This window comes from Amblyraja radiata, chromosome 24 (genome assembly GCF_010909765.2).
Source record: "Amblyraja radiata isolate CabotCenter1 chromosome 24, sAmbRad1.1.pri, whole genome shotgun sequence".
Classification (NCBI taxonomy): Eukaryota; Metazoa; Chordata; class Chondrichthyes; order Rajiformes; family Rajidae; genus Amblyraja; species Amblyraja radiata.
This window is the reverse complement of record NC_045979.1, coordinates 25,084,709-25,107,761: the sequence shown is the minus strand read 5'-3', so window position 1 is coordinate 25,107,761 and position 23,053 is coordinate 25,084,709. Positions and strand designations below refer to the sequence as shown.

Sequence of the window (23,053 nt, the reverse complement as noted above, 5' to 3'; positions counted from 1 at the left end):
GGCGGTTGTTGCCTCTGTCACTAACTTATTGTACCGCTGCTGACAAATTCATTTCACTTGCACTTTATGTGCAATGTGACGAATAAAACTGATTGTTGATTGTTGTTGTTAACTCTTGAAGCCATCTGCCTTGACTAAATTCAGTCAAGGGTCCTAATTTGGGATCATAATTTGAAAGAGTTAGATGATAAGTTGCCTTCAGCAAACTAAATTTATTTATTTTAAACAAATTAGTAAAATCTAAGAATATTTCTCTAAAATATATTAATCAAAAGATTCTGGAAAATGAGTAAAGATTTAGAGATGCAGTATGGCAAAAGGCCCTTCGGCCCACCAGGTCCACACTAGTTCTTTATTATCCCATCTTCTCATCCATTCCCTACACGCTAGGAGCAATTTACAGAGGCTAATTAACCTACAAACACGCACATCTTTGGGATGTGGTGGGAAATCCATGCTATCACAGGGGGAATGTGCAAACTCTGCACAGACAGCACCTGAGGTCAGGATCGAACCCGGGTAGCTGCTAGCTGCCCCACTGGGCTGCCCACCAGCTTTGTCAGTTTTTTACCAAGAAGGCCATATAACTCCATTCTGGAAAAGAAACTCAAATGTGTCACAGGCCACTTTCATAATAATATCAATGTGGTTTCCAGAGCTATACATTTAGGGCAAATACATTTCAGACTGATTGCAAGTGCAATGGCACCTTTGTAAAACTATGTGTGCCCAAACACACCTGAAGACTCCTGCAGAATGCTGTGCAGGCAGATTAAGTCAATAAAAGTGTTGAATTGGTATCAGCTCCACCATGTCTGTGAGCAGATGGCGGGCCACATCTATCACATGTACACATGGATCCTGCCCCGGATGGCAGGCATCAAATCACGTGTTCACATAGATCCCGCACCTTCGAGGACGCCACTGGCCCCTAATTACGGGCTCTCACGAAAATGGCATACCTACGGACCATTGCCATGGCTCTGTCCAGAAGGCGGTGGCTCAAATACTCATACTCACTCATCCCCGGCCTATTGAGAACACCGATCCCAACAGTGAAGCCTAAACACAGAAGGTGCGCGGCCTTGCCGGCGGCTTTGCGCAGGATGCGGTACAGCCAGAGCTCGGCGGCTCCGCCAGCGCAGGCCTCCTTGCGTCACCGCGCCTGGGCGCCGCGGCCTCAGGCCCGCGAGGTACCGGAGACGGAAGTCTGCAGGCCGGATAATTACTGGGGAAAAAATACGCCTGCTGGCGAATAATTTTGGGTTATGGGCCGCATTCGTTGCTGACCCTTGCATTAGGTTGCTGACTCTTGCATTAAGTATTAAAGTGACGGGTTCACTTTCCAATTTCAACACAATCCAATATTAAATTTGCATTTTGTTTGTAGCTTCTAGCTAATGATGGAATACTCAAAATTACTTTTAAAATTCTGTCAACAGCCTAGGTAATTGCTTAAAAGTTGCATTACTAGAAAGTTAGTCAAACCTGCATACCTTATACTAGGAATTGTTGATTTTATCTTAAATATTTCATCGTGGAATGTGGATGCCAATGACCAGGTTTGTTGGAAGCTAATTCAGAGAGTGGGTTGGGGGATGAGGATGATTTGCTGGGAGAGGTTAATGGACTGGGCTGTGCTGAAGCTTTGCGAGTCGTTGGTTATGGGGGTCTCAAAGTCTTGCAAATAAAACAAGAACTGTAAAGAAAAAACAAGAACAGTAAATCTGTGGGAGGTGTTAGAAACTATTTTGTTTGAAAGCTTAATTTTATCCTGTTGATGAGTACATTCAGAAGAATAGATGTGGATGGAGAATGCTGGTTGGTACAAAATGGTGACTGGGGTGAGTCACTAATAAAATGGCACCTGAGCTCGCAGGAAACATGATTTATACATGATATAAAATGTTATTTTTAAGTCTACTTTTAATTTTAATTTGAGGGGTGCAATTGTTAGTCTTATATAAATTTTATATTCTTATTGTACACAATTAACAGAAATCAAATTTTCTGTCGGCAATTTTAAATTTATGATGGCTAAAATTAATTTGTAACAAGAAAAAGTCACCAGCAAACGGGCATTAGCTAGTTTTGAGACTTATATTGTGTCTGAAGAATGATGATTCAGGTTTGGCAATCGTTTCGCTGAATACCTCCGCTCAGTCTGCCTAAACCTACCTGATCTACCGGTTGCTAAACACTTTAACTCCCCGTCACTGACCTTTCTGTCCTGGGCCTCCTCCATTAGAGTGAGGCCCAGTGCAAATTGGAGGAACAGCACCTTATATTTCGCTTGGGCAGCTTACACCCCAGTGGTGTGAACATTGACTTCTCTAACTTCAAGTAACCCTTGCTTCCCCTCTCCCTCTATCCCTCCCCTCCAACCAGTCTTACTGTCTCCGACGACATTTTATCTCTATTTGCTTTGTTACCTTCTCTCAGCTAACAATGATCTATTCTACATTTTCCTTGAGCTCCAATTCCTTTGTCCTATTTTCACACTCCACTTCGTTATCTATGTATCTCCCTCTCCCCTGACATCAGTCTGAAGAAGGGTCTTGACCCAAAAAGGCACGCATTCCTTCTCTCCAGGGATGCTACCTGTCCCGCTGAGTTACTCCAGCATTTTGTCTGTCGTCTATCAGCTCTGTTTGTTGATATTGATTCTTTGATTACATTTTTCAGTTATTTCTTGTTTTTTATCTCCAGGTATCGCTATACCTTGGATGACCTCTATCCTGTTCTGAGTGAATTAAAATTACATGTGGAAGTATATGATGAATGGTGTTCCAAAGCAGTTGCTTTCCTGGAAGCAAAAGATGATGAAAAGAAAAGTAAGTGAAGACATTTTATAGAGTCAACTCAAGAGTTTACTTGTCATTGTATGGACAATGGACCAATGAATGGTTACTTACAACAGCTTAACAGACCCATCAGCATAATATGCACAGATATGTAAAATGTTAAAAATCAACAATGAATAACTGTAATAAAAAAACTCTAAATCTGTAGTGCAATCAAAGACACAATTCATAAAACTTCATAGTTGCTGAGGTTAGTGTAGTGTAATATTCAAGAGCTTAATGGTTGCTCGCAAGAAGCTGTTCTTGAACCTGATGGTCACTGTTTTCAGACTCCTGACCCACCTTTCCGAAGGTGGAGCAAAATGAAAGTGTGACCAGGGTGATGTTGGTCGTTGATCATGGCTGCCTTTTTGAGGCAACGCTTCCTGACGAGATCCCTTCGATGGTGAGAAGGTTCGTACTGCGGAGGACCTGGCAGCTTCTACCGCTTTCTATAATTTTGTTCCTGGATGTTCAAGTTGCCGATCCAAGCTATGACACGGCCAATATGTGTGCCCTCTACTGTGCACCTGTAGAAGTTCAGGAGGTTATCCGACATACCAAATCTTGATATTTCAAGGAAGTAGAGGCATTGATGAGCTCTGTGACTGCATTAATGTGCTGTGCCTGGGATAGATATTTAGAGGTGTGCATAACCAGGATCATGAAGCTGTTGACTCATCACCACCGTCTCGATGAAGACAGGTTTGTGGATCCTTGGCTTTCCCCTCTGAAGTCAGCAATCAGCTCCTTGGTCTTGACATTGACAGCAAGATTGTTGTTATGGCACCACTCAATCTCTCCTGTACTCAGACTCATCATTAACCTTTATTTGTCAAACAACAATTATCGTCGGCAAATTTAAAGATGGCATTGGAACTGTGTCTGATGGCATACTCATGGGTATAGAGAGTAGAGTAGGGGACTGAACACACAGCATTGAGGTCTTGCTGCGTAAATTGCTATCGAGGTGGAAGTGTTGCCACTTTGTTCTGATTGTGGTCTGCCGTTGAGGATCCAGTTTACACAGGAATGAGGAAAGATGCAGTTTCCTGACTTATGATGTGTTTGGAGGGAATGATGGTGTTGAATGCCTAGCTGTAGATGGTGAACAACGTGCCTGGCACACGTGTATTCTCCAAGTGGTCCAGTGCAGAGTGGAAAGCCAGTGGGATTGCATCCATTGTTGATCTATTGTGGCAGTAGGTGAATTGTCATCCATCCAGGTCCTTACGAAGGTAGGAGTTAATAAGCATCATACCAACTTCTTAAAGCATTTAATCACCTCAGACATTAGTGCCACTGGCCAGTGGTCACTGAGGCATGTCACCTTGCTCCTTTTGGGCACTGGTATTATTGATGTGTTTGTGGTATAATGTTCTGCAGCACCAATTGGTTTGCTCCATTGACAAGATCTAAAATGCAGATTTCCGTAATGCAGGAATTGTAATGCAGCAGGGTGTGGACAGAAAGGTATTTCAAGACAGAAGTGAAAGCAATTCCAACAGTGTTTCACAAAAGTTATATACATGCACTTGTTGCATTAAATGATAGAGCAATATGATTCAGAAATTTGGGAATGGATCAATGTTTTTGTCCTTGCTTCCAAATAGCTGAAATAAAACAGAAAATGCTTTATGCCTGAGTTGACTTGAACAGACTTAACATTGCAGGTTGTTTATGAAAGAACTGCAGATGCTGGAAAAATCGAAGGTAGACAAAAATGCTGGAGAAACTCAGCGGGTGAGGCAGCATCTATGGAGAGAAGGAATAGGTGACGTTCTTCAGACTGATGTCGGGGGGGGGGGGGGTGGGGTGGCGGGAAAAAGAAAGAGAGAGGCGGAGACAGTAGGCTTGTGGGAGAGCTGGGAAGTGGAGGGAAAGGAGGAAGAAAGCAAGGACTACCTGAAATTGGAGGTCAATGTTTATACCACTGGGGTGTAAACTACCCAAGAAAAATATGAGGTGCTGTTCCTCCAATTTGTGCTGGGCCTCACTCTGGCAATGGCAGAGGCACAGGACAGAAAAGTCGATTTTGAATGGGAGGGAAAGTGCTGAGCCACCGGGAGATCGGGTTGGTTATTGCGAACTGAGCGGAGGTGTTGGGCGAAGCGATCACCAAGCTTGCACTTGGTCCCAACAGTATGAACATTGACTTCTCCAATTTCAGGTAGTCCTTGCTTTCTCCCTCCCCTTCCCTGTTCTCCCATGCCAGCCTTCTCCTCGTATCCCTTGATTCCGCTAGCCCCCCAGAGCTCTATCTATTTCTCTTTTAAATTCATCCAGTGAATTGGCCTCTATGGCCTTCTGTGGCAGAGAATTCCACAAATTCACAACTCTCTGGGTGAGTTTTCTTTTTTTCCTCATTTCAGTTTTAAATGGCCTCCCCTTTATTCTTAGGCTGTGGCCCCTGGTTCTGGACTCCCTCATCATTGGTAAAACATTTCCTGCATCTAGCTTGTCTAGTCCTTTTATAGTTTTATATGTTTCTGTAAGATTCCCTCTCATCCTTCTAAATTCCAGTCTTTCCAATCTTTCCTTGTATGACAGTCCCGTCATCCCAGGGATTAATCTCGTCAAACCTGCTCTGCAATGCCTCAATAGACAATAGGTGCAGGAGTAGGTCATTCGGCCCTTTGAGCCAGCCATTGAATGTGATCATGGCTGATCATCCACAATCAGTACCCCGTTCCTGCCTTCTCCCCATATCCCCTGACTCCTATCTTTAAGAGCCGTATCAAGCTCTTTCTTGAAAGTATCCAGAGAACCGGCTTCCACCGCCCTCTGAGGCGGAGAATACCACAGAGTCGCAACTCTCTGTGTGGAAAAGTGTTTCCTCATCTCCGTTCTAAATGCCTTACTCATTCTTAAACTGTGGCCCCTGGTTCTGGACTCCCCCAACATCGGGAACACGTTTCCTGCCTCTAGCATGTCCAAACCCTTAATAATCTTATATGTTTCAGTAAGATATCCTCTCATCCTTCTAAATTCACTGAGCGGAGGTGTTGGGCGAAGCGATGAACCAATGGATGAACGATGAAGCGATGAAGCAATGGATGAACTTTCAGATCCGCACTCTTCTGAAGTCCAGACACAGGGCATTCACTTCCAATGATACAGTGGCCTACATGAAGTCCAGATACGACCTTGGTAAGGCCATCAAAAAGGCCAAAAGGGACTTCTGCTCCAAACTGGAGGATGAGACATATGTTCGGCAGCTGTGGCGGGGCCTGAATGCAATCACCTCCTACAAGGCGAAACCAGGAGGCAGCTCGAATGTCGGCGAAACATCACTCCCTGACGAGCTCAATGCGTTTTACGCACGCTTTGTTAGGGAGAATACTGATGTGCCTTCCAGATCCTCCATTCGCTGTGATTGCATTTCAGTCTCAGTCTCAGAGGCCGACGTCAGGAAATCTTTCAGAGGGGTGAACTCCCAAAAAGCACCTGGACCTGATGGTATACCCGATCGTGTTCTAAAAACCTGTGCGGACCAACTGGCTGGAGTTTTTACAGACATTTTCAACCTCTCACTTCTGAGGTCTGAGGTCCCCACCTGCTTTAAAATGGCATAAATTATACCAGTGCCCAAGAAGAGTAAGGTGACGTGCCTCAATGACTATCGATCAGTGGCACTAACGCCGGTGGTGATGAAGTGCTTTGAGAGGTTGATCATGGAGCAAATCAACTCCTACCTCGACAATAACCTGGACCCACTGCAGTTCGCTTACCGCCACAACAGATCAACGGTGGATGCGATCTCGCTGGCCCTCCACTCCGCTCTGGACCACTTGGACAACAAAAACTCATATGTCAGGCTGTTATTCATCGATTACAGCTCGGCATTTAACACAATCATCCCTCCAAGCTGGTTACCAAACTCGCAGAACTGGGTCTCTGCGCATCCCTCTGCAATTGGATCCTCGACTTCCTCATTCACAGACCACAGTCTGTTCGTATTGGTGGAAATGTGTCAGCCTCGATAACAATCAGCACGGGAGCACCTCAAGGCTGCGTGCTCAGCCCCCTGCTGTACTCACTCTATACTCATGACTGCGTAGCCAGTCACAGTGCGAACTCCATCATCAAGTTCGCTGACGACACCACTGTTGTGGGGCGTATCACTGATGGGGATGAGTCAGAGTATAGAAGAGAGATCGAGCAACCGTCCATATGGTGCCAGCGCAATAACCTGGCCCTCAACACCAGCAAAACCAAGGAACTGATTGTGGACTTTGGAAGGAGTAGGAGGGGGACCCACAGCCCCATTTATATAAACGGGTCGATGGTTGAAAGGGTCAAGAGCTTCAAATTCCTGGGCGTGCACATCTCTGAAGATCTTTCCTGGTTCGAGAACACTTGATAATGCAATTATCAAGAAAGCTCATCAGCGCCTCTACTTCCTGAGAAGATTACAGAGAGTTGGTTTGTCAAGGAAGACTCTCTCTAACTTCTACAGGTGCACAGTAGAGAGCATGCTGACCGGTTGCATCGTGGCTTGGTTCGGCAATTTGAGCGCCCTGGAGAGGAAAAGACTACAAAAAGTAGTAAACACTGCCCAGCCCATCATCGGCTCTGACCTTCCTTCCATCGAGGGAATTTATCGCAGTCGCTGCCTCAAAAAGGCTGGCAGTATTATCAAAGACCCACACCATCCTGGCCACACACTCATTTCCCTGCTACCTTCAGGTAGAAGGTACAGGAGCCTGAAGACTGCAACAACCAGGTTCAGGAATAGCTACTTCCCCGCAGCCATCAGGCTATTAAACCTGGCTCGGACAAAACTCTGATTATTAATAACCCATTTCTGTTATTTGCACTTTATCAGTTTATTTATTCATGTGTGTATATATTTATATTATGGTATATGGACACAGTGATCTGTTTTGTAGTAAATGCCTACTATGTTCTGTGTGCTGAAGCAAAGCAAGAATTTCATTGTCCTATACAGGGACACATGACAATAAACTCACTTGACTTGAATTCCAGAGTGTACTAACCCAGCTTCTCCATTCTCTCAGCATATGACAGTCCCACTATCTCGGGAATTAACCTTGTGTACCTACGCTGCACTCCCTCAATAGCAAGAATGTCCTTCCTCAAATTAAGGGACCAAAACTGCACACAATACTCCAGGTGTGGTCTCACTTGGGCCCTGTACAACTGCAGAAGGACCTCTTTGCTCCTATACTCAACTACTTGTTATGAAGGCCAACATGCTATTTGCTTTCTTCACTGCCTGCTGTACCTGCATGCTTACTTTCGTTGACTGACGAACAAGGACACCCAGATCTCGTTGCACTTCCCTTTTTCCTAATCTGACACCATTTGAGATAATAATCTGCTGCCTCGTTCTTGCCACCAAAGTGGATAATCTCACATTTATCTACATTATATTGCATCTACCATGCATCTGCCCAATCACTTAACCTGTCCAAGTCACACTCCAACCTCCCAGCATCCTCTTCGCAGTTCACAATGTCGCCCAGCTTTGTGACATCTGCAAATTTGCTAGTGTTACTTTTAATCCCATCATCTAAATCATTAATATATATTGTAAATAGTTGCGGCCCGAGCACCGAACCTTGCGGCACTCCACTCGCCACTGCCTGTCATTCTTACAGGGACCCGTCTATTCCTACTCTTTGTTTCCTGTCTGCCAACCAATTTTCTATCCATGTCAATACCCTACCCCCAATACCATGTGCTCTAATTTTTCCCACTAATCTCCTGTGTGGCACCTTATCAAAGTATTTCTGAAAGTCCAGATACACTACATCCACTGGCTCTCCTTCATCCATTTTACTTGTCACATTCTCAAAAAATTCCAGAAGATTAGTCAAGCAGGATTCCTTCCCCCTTCATAAATCTCTGTTGACTTGGACTATTCTTTTACTATCCAAATGCACCGTTATTACTTCTTTTATAATTGACTCCAGCATCTTCCCCACCACCAATGTCAGGCTAACTGGTCTATTTCCCTGTTTTCTCTCTCGCTCCTTTCTTGAAAAGTGGGATAACATTAGCTACCATCCAATCCACAGGAACTGATCCTAAATCTATAGAACATTGGCAAATGATCACCAATGCGTCCACGATTTCTATAGCCACGTCCTTAAGTAACCTGAGAAGCAGACCATCAGGCCCTGGGGATTTATCAGCCTTCAGTCCCATCAGTCTACCCAATACTATTTCTCGCCTAATGCAAATTTCTTTCAGTTCCTCTGTCTCCCTCGATCATCTGTCCTCTAGTACATCTGGGAGATTGTGTCTTCCTTAGTGAAGACAGAAGCAAAGTACCTGTTCAACTCTTCTGACTTTCCCATAATAATTTCACCTGTTTCTGCCTTCATTTGTCTTTAATAATCTTTTTCTCTTAGCATACCTAAAGAAGCTTTTACAATCATCCTTTATATTCTTGGCCAGCTTACCCTCGTACTTCATCTTTTCACCCCGTATTGCCCTTTTTGTTACCTTCTGTTGTCCTTTGAAAGTTTCTTGCAACTGTTTGCTATGTTATACACCTTTTCTCTTGTCAGCCACGGTTGCCTCTTACTCCCCTTAGAATCTTTCTTCTTCTTTGGAATGAAATGATCCTGTATCTTCTGGATTATGCCCAGAAATTCCTGCCATTGCTGTTCCACCGTCATTCCTGCCAGGATCCCTTTCCAGTCGACCTTGGCCAGCTCCTCTCATGCCTTCACAGTCTGCTTTGTTCAACTGCAACACTGACACTTCTGATTTAACCTTCTCTCTCTCAAATTGCAGATTAAAACATCATATTATGGTCACTACCTCCTAGCAGTTGTTTTACCTTGAGTTCCCTTATTAAATCTGGTTCATTAGACAACACTAAATCCAGAATTGCCTTCTCTCTGGTAGGCTCCATTACAAGCTGCTCTACGAATCCATCTCGGAGGCACTCTACAAACTCCCATTCTTGGGGTCCAGAACCAACCTAATTTTCCCAGTCTGCATGCATATTGAAAATCTCCCATAACCACAGTGGCATTACCTTTGTAACATGCCAATTTTAACTCCTGCTGCAACTTGCACCCTATATCCAGGCCACTGTTTGAGGGCCTGTAGATAACTCCCATTAGTATCTTCTTACCTTTACAATTCCTCTATTCTATCCACAGCGACGCTACATCATCATGTTACCCCTCGCAAGGGACTGAATTTAATCTCTCAACAACAGAGCTACCCCACCTCCTCTGCCCACCTGCCTGTCCTTTCTATAGGACGTATAACCCTGAATATTCAGTTGCCAGTCCCGATCCTCCAGCTACCATGTCTCTGTAATCCCCATAATGTCATTTTTACCAATCTCTAACTGAGCCTCAAGCTCATCCACTTTACTTCTTATACTTTGTACATTCGTATATAATACGTTTAATCCATTACTCACGTCACCTTTCACATCGATTCCTATTTCACATGGCCATACTCTCCTATCCCTTCGTGAGCTTTCTGCCCTGTTAATTCTGGTTTATTTCTTAACTTTTCCTCTACTGTCTTTCCCTTTAACTCCATCCTTGTATTTCCAATTGATGAAAAGCAAAAGAGGGAAATATTAAAGAAAAATTAGAGATGAAGCGAAACCTCATTCCATGTTTCCCTTAATTGAACAGACACACATAGAATGGAACGACCTTTAGTCTTTGCTTCCCATTGGATAGCTTCTTGCATGATTTTGTTACAGAATTTCAAATTTTCAGCATATGATTTATTACCTTTCTCGTGGCATCTAAAATTGGATGGCAAAGAAGTTTAGAAAAGAAGTAAATTATATTGCCATACTGTGGCTATGCCTAATCTTCAGATATGTCAGTCATTAAAAAAAGTTGCAAGTTAATTTATCTTTATTCATTTCAGGTTGTTTGGTATTTCTCAACTAAGGCATTTTTGCACATCACTTTTATGTCGTAATCAATAAACATTAAACAATACTTTAAAGGGGAAAAAAGCAATTTCCTAGTTCTAAAATATTGGCTTGGTCTTTCAGAAAAAAACTGGTTGGCTTTTTCTTCTCATTGTCTTTGTCATCTACGTTTTATCAGGTCTCTCGGAATTCAAATCATTGTTAAAGGAAGCCGAGAACGAAAAATTTCCAGAAAATGATTCATTGAAACAGGTGTGGGAAGCTGTTGTAGAGGCAGATAAATGTGCCTTTGTTGCCCAGCAATTACTTAATGATAAGCGGCAAACCAGGTGCGTATGTTTTACACAACATTGAGTGTAAAGAATGTGCTGACAATATTGGGCAATATTTTCATTTACTGCTAGGATACTTTCAACTGACAATTACCTTTAAAACTGGTCTAGTTGCAATTATTAGTTTGTAAAACTTTCCTTTGTAGCCCAAACTTTCATAAAACATGAATAGACAGCTCGGGAACAAGCCCTTCAATCCACCATGTCGTGCCAAATTGGATGCCAAATTAAACTAATCTATCCTCCATTCTCAGTATGAAAAAACTTTCCCCACCTTTAAACTTTGCCCCTCTCACCTTAAAACCTATGCCCACTGGCCTTTGACATTTCTTCCCTGGAGAAAAATATTCTGACTGTCCATGGTACAGATTCTGACCATCTACCCTTTCAGTGTGAAGCAGAATCACATCCTTAAATTTTCACTCAAAAATATTTTTTCCTTTTGTTTCATGTGAGTGAGCAGTAGTTTAGAGTTTAGAGATACAGCGCGTATACAGGCCCTTCAGTCCACCGGGTCTGGTCTGACCAGCCAGCGATCCCCGCACATTAACACTATCCTACACCCATTAAGGACAATTTTTACATTTACCAATTAACCTACAAACTTGTACGCCTTTGGAGCGTGGGAGGAAACCGAGGATCTTGGAGAAAACCCATGCAGGTCACGGGGAGAACGTATAAACTCCGTACAGACAACACCCGTAGTCGAGATCAAACCTGGGTCTCCGGCGCTGCATTCGCTGTAAGGCAGCAACTCTACCGCTGCGTCACCATCACCACCCTTGTAGGAAATATTTGTTTATGACTCAATACACAGAATTGTAATGCTTGCCATGTGTAGCCTTGAATGGGAATATGTAGTGTTTTTACTAGGTATGGGCATGAAAATTTACATTTTCAGAAATTACTCGTGCAGTGTGAAGAATTGAGGGATTTTGTCTAGAAAGTTGGCAAGAGAAGCTAATGTTCTTGAATCAAATTTGATAGAGATGTACAAAATAATAACTGGTTTAGAACATAAAACACAGAACAGTAAAGCACAGGTAAAGGCCCTTCAGCCCAGAATGTTTGTGCCAAATATGATGCCAAGTTAAACTGATCTCACCTGTTGGTATATGAGGCATATCCATCTACTTCCAGCACTACCATGTGCCTATCTAAAAGCATCTTAAACACCGCTATCGTATCTACCTCCAACACCACCCCTGGCAATACATTCCAGGCCCTCGCCACACGGTGTAAAAAAAAACTTGCCCACACATCTCCATTAAACTATTCCCCTGTCAATTTATGGCTATGCCTTCTAGAGTTGGACATTTCCACTCTGGGGGAAAAGGTTCTGATTGTCTACCTATCTATGCCTCTCATAATTTTCTAAACTTCTATCAAGTCTCCCTTCAACCTCTGATGTTCCAGAGAAAACAATCCAACCTCTCTCCGTCCCTGAAACGCTCTTATCGGGGCATCATCCAGGTTTAGATGTGGTCTTTCTCATTAACAGTTCAAGGTCCAAAGACTGCATTTAAAATAAAGCTTAAAAGATGTGAGGAAAGGATTTTCTTTTACATAGGTATGGTGATGATTAAGATTAAAGAGCTGTTCAGAGGTTCAGAGAAAATTCTTCTGAGGCTCATGAATCTTTTGAATTCTCTAAATCTGGAGGGATATACAAGCTGTGTTACTGAATTCATTTAAGTCTGCATTAGACAAATTTATAGACTGTGGGGCAGTCCAGGATTAGAGGAAAAGGCAGAAAAATTTAAGCCAAGGTTGGATCAATGGATATTATTAAATATGCAGCAGGCTCGAGAATCAATGTCTTACTCTTGGTCCTACGTCTTGTGTACATAACGATTTGGAATTTTATCAGTAAGGATAGTGAAAGTGGTCATCTGGGTGTTGAAATTTAATTGGGGAAAAATAATGTAAAGAATCAGGAGAACAAGGCTCAATCTATTGCTGTATGGAAAGTGCACACGGTTCTGATTGGACTGCCTCCTGCTATAAGTAAGGCAAGTGGGAAATACAAATGTTTTTTAAATATGCAGAATCGGGGAAGATGCTCAAGAACAGTTGTATTTAAGAAAAACATTTGTGGTGGGATCAACTAGCCTTGAACAATCGACAATTATCACTTTTGATCCTGTTTTAAGTTGCTGCTCCAGATAACAGCATTAACGAATACTGTATTTCCTGGCGCCCCCATTTTGAGTTGCTCAATTTTTTAAAAGGCTGGTGGGGCATAGAATTTCTCCCGCTCACAAAAAATAAATTAATTAATTAAAATAAAGAGAGTAACAATTCAATTTGCCCAAGGCTTCCAGATCTCCTCCATTCTGAATGACTGAATGGGTGGGGGGTGGAGGGTGACGGCAGGTGGAGATGGTGAAAAACGGGAGCACACCGGGACAAGTTGAATCAGTTGTGATCTTAATGACAATACTAGTTCAAGGGACCAATTGAAGTTACTCGCGCTGACACAGGAGTAAGCTTCACCGCCCACTGTCCTGTTATCCATCGCCCGCTGACCCGCTCCGCTCTATGATCTTTGCTCTTGAAAGACACAGACCAGGCAGTGAATGACATGCCGTGTCACCCAGTGCAGCAAGTGAGGCCATGACATGCTCCCGTCGGCAGTCGGAATTTAAGGATTTGCGGGAAGCGGTTGACATGAGTGAGGCCGGCGAGCGGCAGGAGAGAGGTGTTCAGACGGAGAGCACTGCCAGAGGTGAGCGGGCCGGCAGAAGGTGCTGAGGTGGCGGCCGGTTCTGCTGACCGGTCCATGCGGCTGCTCGCAGCCACCCGAGCTACTTCCCTCCCCGGCCACAATGCGGTGGCTCCGCGCCCGGAGCGCCGTGGTGAGTGAGCGAGTTGCTGGCATAATCCCCGATCCCCGATCCCCTCCTTCTCAACGCTCCTGCCCGTGCTGACCGGGACCAGACTCCCCACACGCTGTGAAAGGAACTCTTTCCACCCCCCCCCCCCCCCGCGACATTGTCCTTTTACAGCCGCTTCCCATCAGCTGCCAGCAAGGAGGGATAGACTTGGCTCCCTCAGTACAGCAACATCGTTCTTGATGTTTCTGTACTGAGGGATAGCCATGTCTATCTTTCTTGGCTAACAACCTAACCTTTGGCCAAAGCTTTTGGTATGCTAGCCTTTATAAATCAGAGCATTGAGTATAGAAGCTGGGATGTAATGTTAAAATTGTACAAGGCATTGGTGAGACCAAATCTGGAGTATGGTGTACAATTCTGGTCGCCCAATTATAGGAAGGATGTCAACAAAATAGAGAGAGTACAGAGGAGATTTACTAGAATGTTGCCTGGGTTTCAACAACTAAATTACAGAGATAGGTAGAATAAGTTAGGTCTTTATTCTCTGGAGCGCAGAAGGTTAAGGGGGGACTTGATAGAGGTCTTTAAAATGATGAGAGGAATAGACAGAGTTGACGTGATCAAGCTTTTCCCTTTGAGAATAGGGAAGATTCAAACAAGAGGACATGACTTCAGAATTAAGGGACAGAAGTTTAGGGGTAACATGAGGGGGAACCTCTTTACTCAGAGAGTGGTAGCGGTGTGGAATGAGCTTCCAGTGGAAGTGGTGGCGGCAGGTTCGTTGGTATCATTTAAAAATAAATTGGATAGGCATATGGATGAGAAGGGAATGGAGGGTTATGGTATGAATGCAGGCAGGTGGGACTAAGGGAAAAAAGTTGTTCGGCACGGACTTGTAGGGCCGAGATGGCCTGTTTCCGTGCTGTAATTGTTATATGGTAATATGGTTAAGGCGCTTACGTAAATTTTCGCGCCTTATTTTTGGGTAAAAAATTGCATCATTGCCGGCAAATACGGTAAGTTTCAAAACATGGGAAATTAATTCCAACAAAATTCCGATAAATTGTTCCTTGAAGAGAGAAGAAGAGTATTCTTTGCAGGAATTGAATTAGGATAATGCGAACTTTGGTTATTGTGTTTTAGGTACCGTTCTTGTGGAGGAAAGTCCCAAAATCGACTGACTGTTGCAGAGCTTCAAGCTTTTGTTAAGCAGCTCTATGACCTTGCCTGCATCATTGACCAGGCTCCCTTACTGAAGGTATGTGTAGCTCAGAAGTTTAGCAGGAAAAGTAATATTTTTAAACTATCTACAGTTGGATTTTAAAGGTAATTAAATATATATATTTTTCTGTAACATTCTTAATTCACTGGTATAAATTTTAAATTTGTAATTCTTTCTACAGGAACTTTTAAACTCAGTAGAATATTTTCAGCTGCGCTCTGCAAAAGTGCTCTCTGATGAAATACCCAATACATTTGAGCTCCAGCAACTGTTGGATATCAGTTTTGGGTTTGACATAGAGTTACCACAGATACAATATCTTCAAGAGCACCTGGAGCAAGCACGATGGCTGGATGAAGTTCAGCTAGCTCATTCTGCACATGAATCTTTTGCTTTGGATGATATGAGACGGCTGATTGACTCTGGTGTGGGATTAGCACCTCATCCAGCTGCAGAGAGGGCCATGGCTCACTTGCAGGAACTCCTCACTGTTTCAGAACATTGGGAGGAGAAAGCTCACAAGTTGCTAAAATCCAGGTGAGAGAGACTTAATGATTCATATAAAGCTGCAAACATACCTTCATCTGTACAGTTGATCAGATTCACAAGAGACCTTTCACGGCCTCGAAGTTTTGCGACCAGTGGAATGTTTGGTGTGGCCACTTTTGTATTGAATCAAATGTAAATAAGGTTGTAAACTGCAAGGTTCATAACAGGTGAACAGTAATTACCATATCATCTTTTGTTTGTTGAGGAAAAATATTGACTAGAAGGCTTATATTAAGTAGCCTCATTGGATCCTTTTGATTTACCCGAGTTTTAGGCAGTTTTAATGTTAAAGGATGTTTTTATTTGTATGCGTGATGCAAGTCTCACTTGAAGACCAGCATTTATTGCTGATCCCTAATTGCCATGTAAATGATGTTGGCTGCCTTTTTGAACTGCTGCAGTCTAGATCATTCTATCCAACAGTATATGATTAGTTGTTTGCTTCCAAGATCTGAAGTAGTCGTTTTCCCTAACATCTGCTGCCCTTGGTAATACCTCACAAAGCCCCAATCCCGACTACTAAGAAGTAGTCGGGATTGGGGCTTTGTGAGGTATTACCAAAGAAGAGTGCAGTACTGCTGCAGTGCATCTTGAAGATGACCAATAAGGCAGCAGCTGTGCTCCATTAAAGGAGGGAGGGAATGTACAGGATGGTGGATTAGATGCCACTTTATATTAGACACATGCTTTATGATTGTTGTTTCATTTGCACTTATTGAGGCATGTAGCAAGTATTATAACAAGAGGATTTCAGTATAGGAGTAAAGAGGTTCTTCTGCAGTTGTATAGGGCTCTGGTGAGACCACATCTGGAGTATTGTGTACAGTTTTGGTCTCCTAATTTGAGGAAGGACATCCTTGTGATTGAGGCAGTGTAGCGTAGGTTCACGAGATTGATCCCTGGGATGGCGAGACTGTCATATGAGGAAAGATTGAAAAGACTAGGCTTGTATTCACTGGAATTTGGAAGGATGAAGGGGATATCTTATAGAAACATATAAAATTATAAAAGGACTGGACAAGCTAGATGCAGGAAAATGTTCCCAATGTTGGGCGAGTCCAGAACCAGGGGCCACAGTCTTAGAATAAAGGGGAGGTCATTTAAGAATGAGGTGGGAAAAATCTTTTTCAGCCAGAGAGTTGTGAATTTATGGAGTTCCCTGCCACAGTGGGCAGTGGAGGCCAAGTCACTGGATGGATTTAAGAGAGAGCTAGATAGAGCTCTAGGGGCTAGTGGAGTCAAGGGATACGGGGAGAAGGCAGGCACGGGTTATTGAGAGGGGACGATCAGCCATGATCACAATGACTGGCGGTGCTGGCTCGAAGGGCCGAATGGCCTCCTCCTGCACCTATTTTCTATGTTTCTATTCCATCACAGTAGATATATAAATTGAAAATACTAGATGGATTAATTATTTATCTCAAAAGAATGGACTTCTGACCTGTTATCATACCACAGAAGGTATGAGGTTAATCGAGTAAAGCTTCAGAATGCTGTTGGCGGACTGGGAATATCCTGTTGTTGAATGACAAGATAGTAGTCAGAGACTCATTGGGTATAATCATGATATGGCACTTGAGTGCTGTGGTTGTTAGTGTCCTATATCTACCACAAATGGCGTGTTTCATTTAGTGGCTGGATCTTCCTGCATTATTTAAGAAATTGATGATGGAACTAAGCGCAATGTAGTTCATAGCATATGGATGCAGTTTTTAACAGCCAATATTTATTTAAGGTTCATAATTGCTCCTTGAACTGAATGCTTCTTAAGATATTTGAGCAGTCTGACAGGACTCGAATCGTACTGAGGTTTTGGAGTTATGTGAGGCTAGACTGGGTTAGGAAGACAGATTTCATTACCTGAAAGGCATTTGCAAACCTGATTAGGTTTTTACAACAGTCCGTTAAGGTCATAGTTGCCATCACTGATGATTCATTCAAAATGTCTTCATTTGCTGGGATTTGAATTCCTCAGCTGCTGTATTGGGATTCAGTGTTCAGTGTCAATAGTTTTGTGCCCTGGATGGTAACCATTTTTTAGCGATTAGTTTACTGCCAAGTGCATGCTAAAACGTCAGAAAATATTCCAATTTCTGACCTTATGATACAAGGAAAGTCGTTGATGAAGCAACAGAAGATGTTCATTCTTGGGGAAATTGCAGCAATTTCCTGGCACTGAGATAATTTGACCTTAACAGGCATGGCTGGCTGCCTTTTTGTGTGACTCCAGTCAGTGATAGAAAACCTACCCCAACCCCTTCCTCTGCCCCACTCACCACCATAAGCCAGGTTTATTAGACCTTCTTGATATTGTACGGTTGTACCAAGTATTTTTCTGAAAATGAGCTCTTGTGGCTGTGTTCAATAATATTACTTGTCACCTCAAAGTTCAAATTCAGTGTCTTTGTCAATTTACATGCATTAATTACTGATAATTGCAGCACTGTTAATAACGGTTTCTGGTTTCTATTGTCGTATGTACTGAGGTACAGCAAAAAGTTTTGCTTGCATGCTATCCAATCAATTGAGATAATACTACACTAATAAAATCAAGCCAAACTAGAGTACAATAGATAGAGTGGAGGTAGAGGCTTTGGTGTGCCTTCTTGGGTGTTACATCATTGTGATTGATACACAACAGTTTGTGTAATATTTATTCCAAGGAACTTGAAGATCTCAACCATTTCCTCTTTGGCACCATTGATGCTGATTGGGGCATGTATTCTACCACACTTCCTGAAGTCTAATTAGCTCCTTCGACTTGTTGACATTGAGGGAGTGTTTGTTGTCCTGACAGCATATTACTATGTTCTCTATCTCCTTCTTGTACTCCATCTCATCAGTTGTACTTGTTGGTCTGATGGAATGGGCAAACACACAGCAGGTTAAGTTTAATGTAGAGAAATGTGAGCTGGTGCATTTTGTTAGGGAAAACGTGAAGAGGACATGTACAATAAAATATACTGGGAAATGTAAAGGAGCTTTGGGACTTGTGGGCATGTGTATACAAATCATTGAAAATGGCAAGGCCTATTGAGAAAGCAGCTAAGAAGGTATACATTTTTGGGCTTTATCAGCAGATGCATGTAGTATAACAGTAGGCACGCTACACTTGACATCACTAAAGTACAGGTTCATAGTCAATTAGACTATTATATTCAATTCTGTTCACCACATTATAGAAAATGGTGACGGCATTAGAGAGACCCCTGAAAAGATTGAGAATGGTACCTGAGATGCGTGCAGTTGCAAGGATAGATAAGAGGGGCTGGGACTGCATTGTTTGGAGGAGGGAAAGGTTAAGAGTAGACATGATAAAAGTAGGTGAATTATTGAGAGGTCTGAACAGGGTAAATAATGAAAAACTGTTCCCTTTTATGGACAAGAGATGTAAAATAAAGGGGAAGCGAATTAAGCGTGACAAGAACATAACATTTTTGCAGAGCGTTGGTTGCAATCTAGAATGCGCTGGTTGCGGATGTAGTGGAGACGAATGTCACTGTCCTTCAAGCAGGAATTGGATAAATAAATAATGGTGCAGAAAATATGCGAAGCTGATGAATAAAGGCCAGTGGGTAGAACTAGATTTTTACTCTTGCGGATATCCAATATGGACATAGTAGGTTGAATGGCATCCTATGCTGTATCCATTCTATGATGCAATGTAATATTTAAATTTGACATCTCATAATCTTATCAATTTTAAATAATTATGAGCACATGGTTTGGACACTAATTCCATATTTTGGAATTGTGCTGGTTGAACAGGTACTTCGGATCTGTCTTTACTAAGGAAGACACAAACAATTTCCCAGAAGTACTGGAGGACAGAGGATCTAAGGGGGTTGAGGAACTAAAATAAATTTTCATTAGGCGAGAAATAGTATTGGGTGGGCTAATAGGACTGAAGGATGATAAATCCCCGGGGCCTGATGGACTGCATCCCAGGGTCCTCAGGGAGGTGGCTCTAGAAATAGTGGACGCATTGGTGATCATTTTCCAATGTTCAATAGATTCAGGATCAGTTCCTGTGGATTGGAGGATAGCTAATGTTATCCCACTTTTCAAGAAAGGAGCGAGAGAGAAAACGGGGAATTACAGACCAGTTAGCCTGACCAGTGGTGGGAAAGATGCTGGAGTCAATTATTAAAGAGGTAATAATGGGGCATTTGAATAGCAGTAAAAGGATTAGTCAAAGTCAGCATGGATTTATGAAAGGAAAATTATGCTTGACTAATCTTGAATTTTTTGAGGATGTGACATGTAAAATGGATGAAGGGGAACCAGTGGATGTAGTGTATCTAGACTTTCAGGAAGCCTTTGATAAGGTCCCGCACAGGAGAGTGGTGACTAAAATTAGAGCACATGGTATTGGGGGTAGGGTGTTGACGTGGATAGAAAATTGGTTGGCAGACAGGAAGCAAAGAGTAGGAGTGAATGGGTCCTTTTCAGAATGGCAGGCAGTGGCGAGTGGAGTGCCGCAAGGCTCGGTGTTGGGGCCGCAACTGTTTACCATTTATATTCATGATTTGGAAGAGGGAATTGGGAGCAACACTGGCAAGTTTGCGGATGACACAAAGCTGGGTGGCAGTGTGAACAGTGAGGAGGATGTTAGGAGGTTGCAGGGTGACCTGGACAGGTTGAGTGAGTGGGCAGATGCATGGCAGATGCAGTATAATATAGATAAATGTGAGGTTATCCACTTTGGTGGCAAAAACAAGTGGGCTGATTATTATCTCAATGGGGTTCGGTAAGGGGGAGTTACAGCGAGACCTGGGAGTCCTTGTACACCGGTCACTGAAAGTTGGCGTGCAGGTACAGCATGCAGTGAAGAAAGCTGATGGAATGTTGGCCTTCATAACAAGAGGATTTCAGTATAGGAGTAGATAGATTCTTCTGCAGTTGTATGGGGCTCTGGTAAGACCACATCTGGAGTATTGCGTACAGTTTTGGTCTCCTAATTTGAGGAAGGACATCCTTGTGATTGGGGCAGTGCAGCGTACGTTCGCAAGATTGATCCCTGTGATGGCGGGACTGTCATATGAGGAAAGATTGAAAAGACTGGGCTTGCAATCACTGGAGTTTAGAAGGATGGGTGGGGGACTCTTATAGAAACATATAAAATTATTTTTTTTAAAGCTAGATGCCGGAAAAGTGCAAGATCATACTGCTCATCAATTTTTTTTTTTTAAATATCAGCTATGTCTTTGCCAAACAGTTTTTGGTTATGTCTGTACCATGCTATTTGGATAAACTGTTGTGATTAAAACAACAGAAAATGGGTAGAAATCGATTAGGTTAACATACATTTGTGAAGAATGTACTATGCAATGAACAATGCTGAGCTGAAGATGTTTTCTTAAATTATCTTGATATGGTACATAATTAGACACAAATAACAATAACTTTTTTGTCTATAATCAATAGGAATAGCACAATCTCCTTGTAGAACTGCAAACTTTCTTGGATGTTAGATATCCTCCACAACATAAATAAGATGATATCAGATGACCTGGTTCTGATAAATTGTTTTGATTTTATTTCTGGTTCTTAAAAAAGAGTTAAGAAGAGATTACTAAAATATTATGTAGTTAAGGTGAGGATGGGTGGGGATTCACAGCTGGCATCCCGGTGCCATCGCAACAACCTAGAGCTCAATGCTCTTAAGACAGTGGAATTGATTGTAGACTTTAGGAGAGCTCCCCCTCCCCTCATCCCACTCACCATCAACAACACCACAGTCACATCTGTGGAGTATTTTAAGTTCCTGGGAACCATCATCTCCAAGGACCTTAAGTGGGGGGCTACCATCGACTCCACAGTCAAAAAGGCACAACAGAGTTATGTAAGGTACACAAAAATGCTGGAGAAACTCAGCGGGTGCAGCAGCATCTATGGAGCGAAGGAAATAGGTGACGTTTCGGGCCGAAACCCTTCTTCAGTTATGTACTTCCTAGGGCAGCTGAGGAAGCACAATCTGCCACAGGCAATGATGGTCCAATTCTACATGGCCATCGTAGAGTCTGTTCTCACTTTCTCCATCATGGTCTGGTTTGGTTCAGCCACCAAGCACGACACCTGGAGGCTGCAGCGAACCGTCCGATCAGCAGTGAAGGTTATTGGCTGCAACCTTCCCTCCATTGATGAACTGTACACTGCAAGGGCCAGGAAGCGAGTGGGCAAGATCATCTCTGACCCCTCTCACCCAGGCCACAAACTCTTTGAATCACTTTCCTCTGGAAGGCGACTCCGGACTGTCAAAGCTGCCACAGCCAGACATAAAAACAGTTTTTATCCACGAGTAGTTGCTCTACTCATCAGCCAAAAATCTGGCCTCCCTTTGATCTGGTATTTTGTTGGTTCACATGCTTGTTAATGGTGTTTTAGCATTAATGTTTTATTATTAATGTTTAGTGTTTTCTGAGTAATTCGTAACTGTCACTGTATGTCATGTTGTTATTTGTGGGCGGAGCACCAAGGCAAATTCCTTCTATGTGAATACTTGGTCAATAAACTTACTTAATTAAACAAGTGTTTCTGATTCCTGCAGGCCGCCACACTCTTTGACAACTTTAACTGCTGCCTTGGAAGAAGTAGAAGTGATTCCTGCTTATTTCCCCAGTAGTTTTGCACTGAAGGATGCTGTAAAGAAAGCTGGAATCTGGCTTCAAGAAGTGGAGATTTTTCAGGTTATTCATACCAAAATGCAAATGGTGTTCTATGTGGTTTTTAATCTCATTTATGCCCTGGGAGGTGGATCCATGACTATAGTTAGTAATTGAAGGTAACAATATGAAGTTGTGCATGAAAAGGGGGCATTTACATTTTAAGTGTGCATCATAAATAACCAAACTGATGCTCAATTTCAGTTAATTACAGCTGGTTGTGTTATGATCTATGCCGGATCTAGTTTACATTAAGTCCTGGTGCCAGTATGCTCAGTCCTCTATTTTAAATTTGTACCTCTTGACAAGGATAGAAGGTGTGCAAATTATGATGCCACAGGAAGGAATACACTGCCTTCCATAATGTTTGGGACAAAGACCCATAATTTGTACATGGGTTAAGGGGAATGTCCTTCTACGTAAGCATATCCCACCTATCTCACCTTGAGATCAACCAGTCAACAGGTAGTTGAGCTTGAGACAACACCCTCGCTCAGCTACAACAGCAATGACATTATTATGTTAGAGGACCAAACTGCATTTCGAACCTATTATCTCACTGAATAAAGCAACTGTTTAGTCACCAATATTATAATATTTAATGCTGAACTCTGGACAAGCACTGTGCACTCAGCTTCTATATCGTTCAATGGATTTGCAAATAACTTCAGTTTAGTAGTTTTGGTAAGCTTTCAGGAGAGATGCAAGTAATCTTTAAAA

At 42.7% G+C, this 23,053-nt stretch overlaps 1 protein-coding gene across 2 annotated transcripts in view; it reads left to right on the top strand.

The window, feature by feature from the left end:
• Positions 1–23,053, top strand: part of kdm5b (lysine demethylase 5B) — a 109,289-nt gene that overhangs the window by 63,949 nt on the left and 22,287 nt on the right. For both annotated transcript variants that reach the window (XM_033042666.1, XM_033042668.1), the window contains exons 16-20: positions 2,710–2,834; positions 10,907–11,057; positions 15,041–15,155; positions 15,301–15,656; positions 22,219–22,357. In XM_033042666.1, the coding sequence (XP_032898557.1) occupies positions 2,710–2,834; positions 10,907–11,057; positions 15,041–15,155; positions 15,301–15,656; positions 22,219–22,357 (886 nt within the window). The remainder of the gene's footprint in view (positions 1–2,709; positions 2,835–10,906; positions 11,058–15,040; positions 15,156–15,300; positions 15,657–22,218; positions 22,358–23,053) is intronic.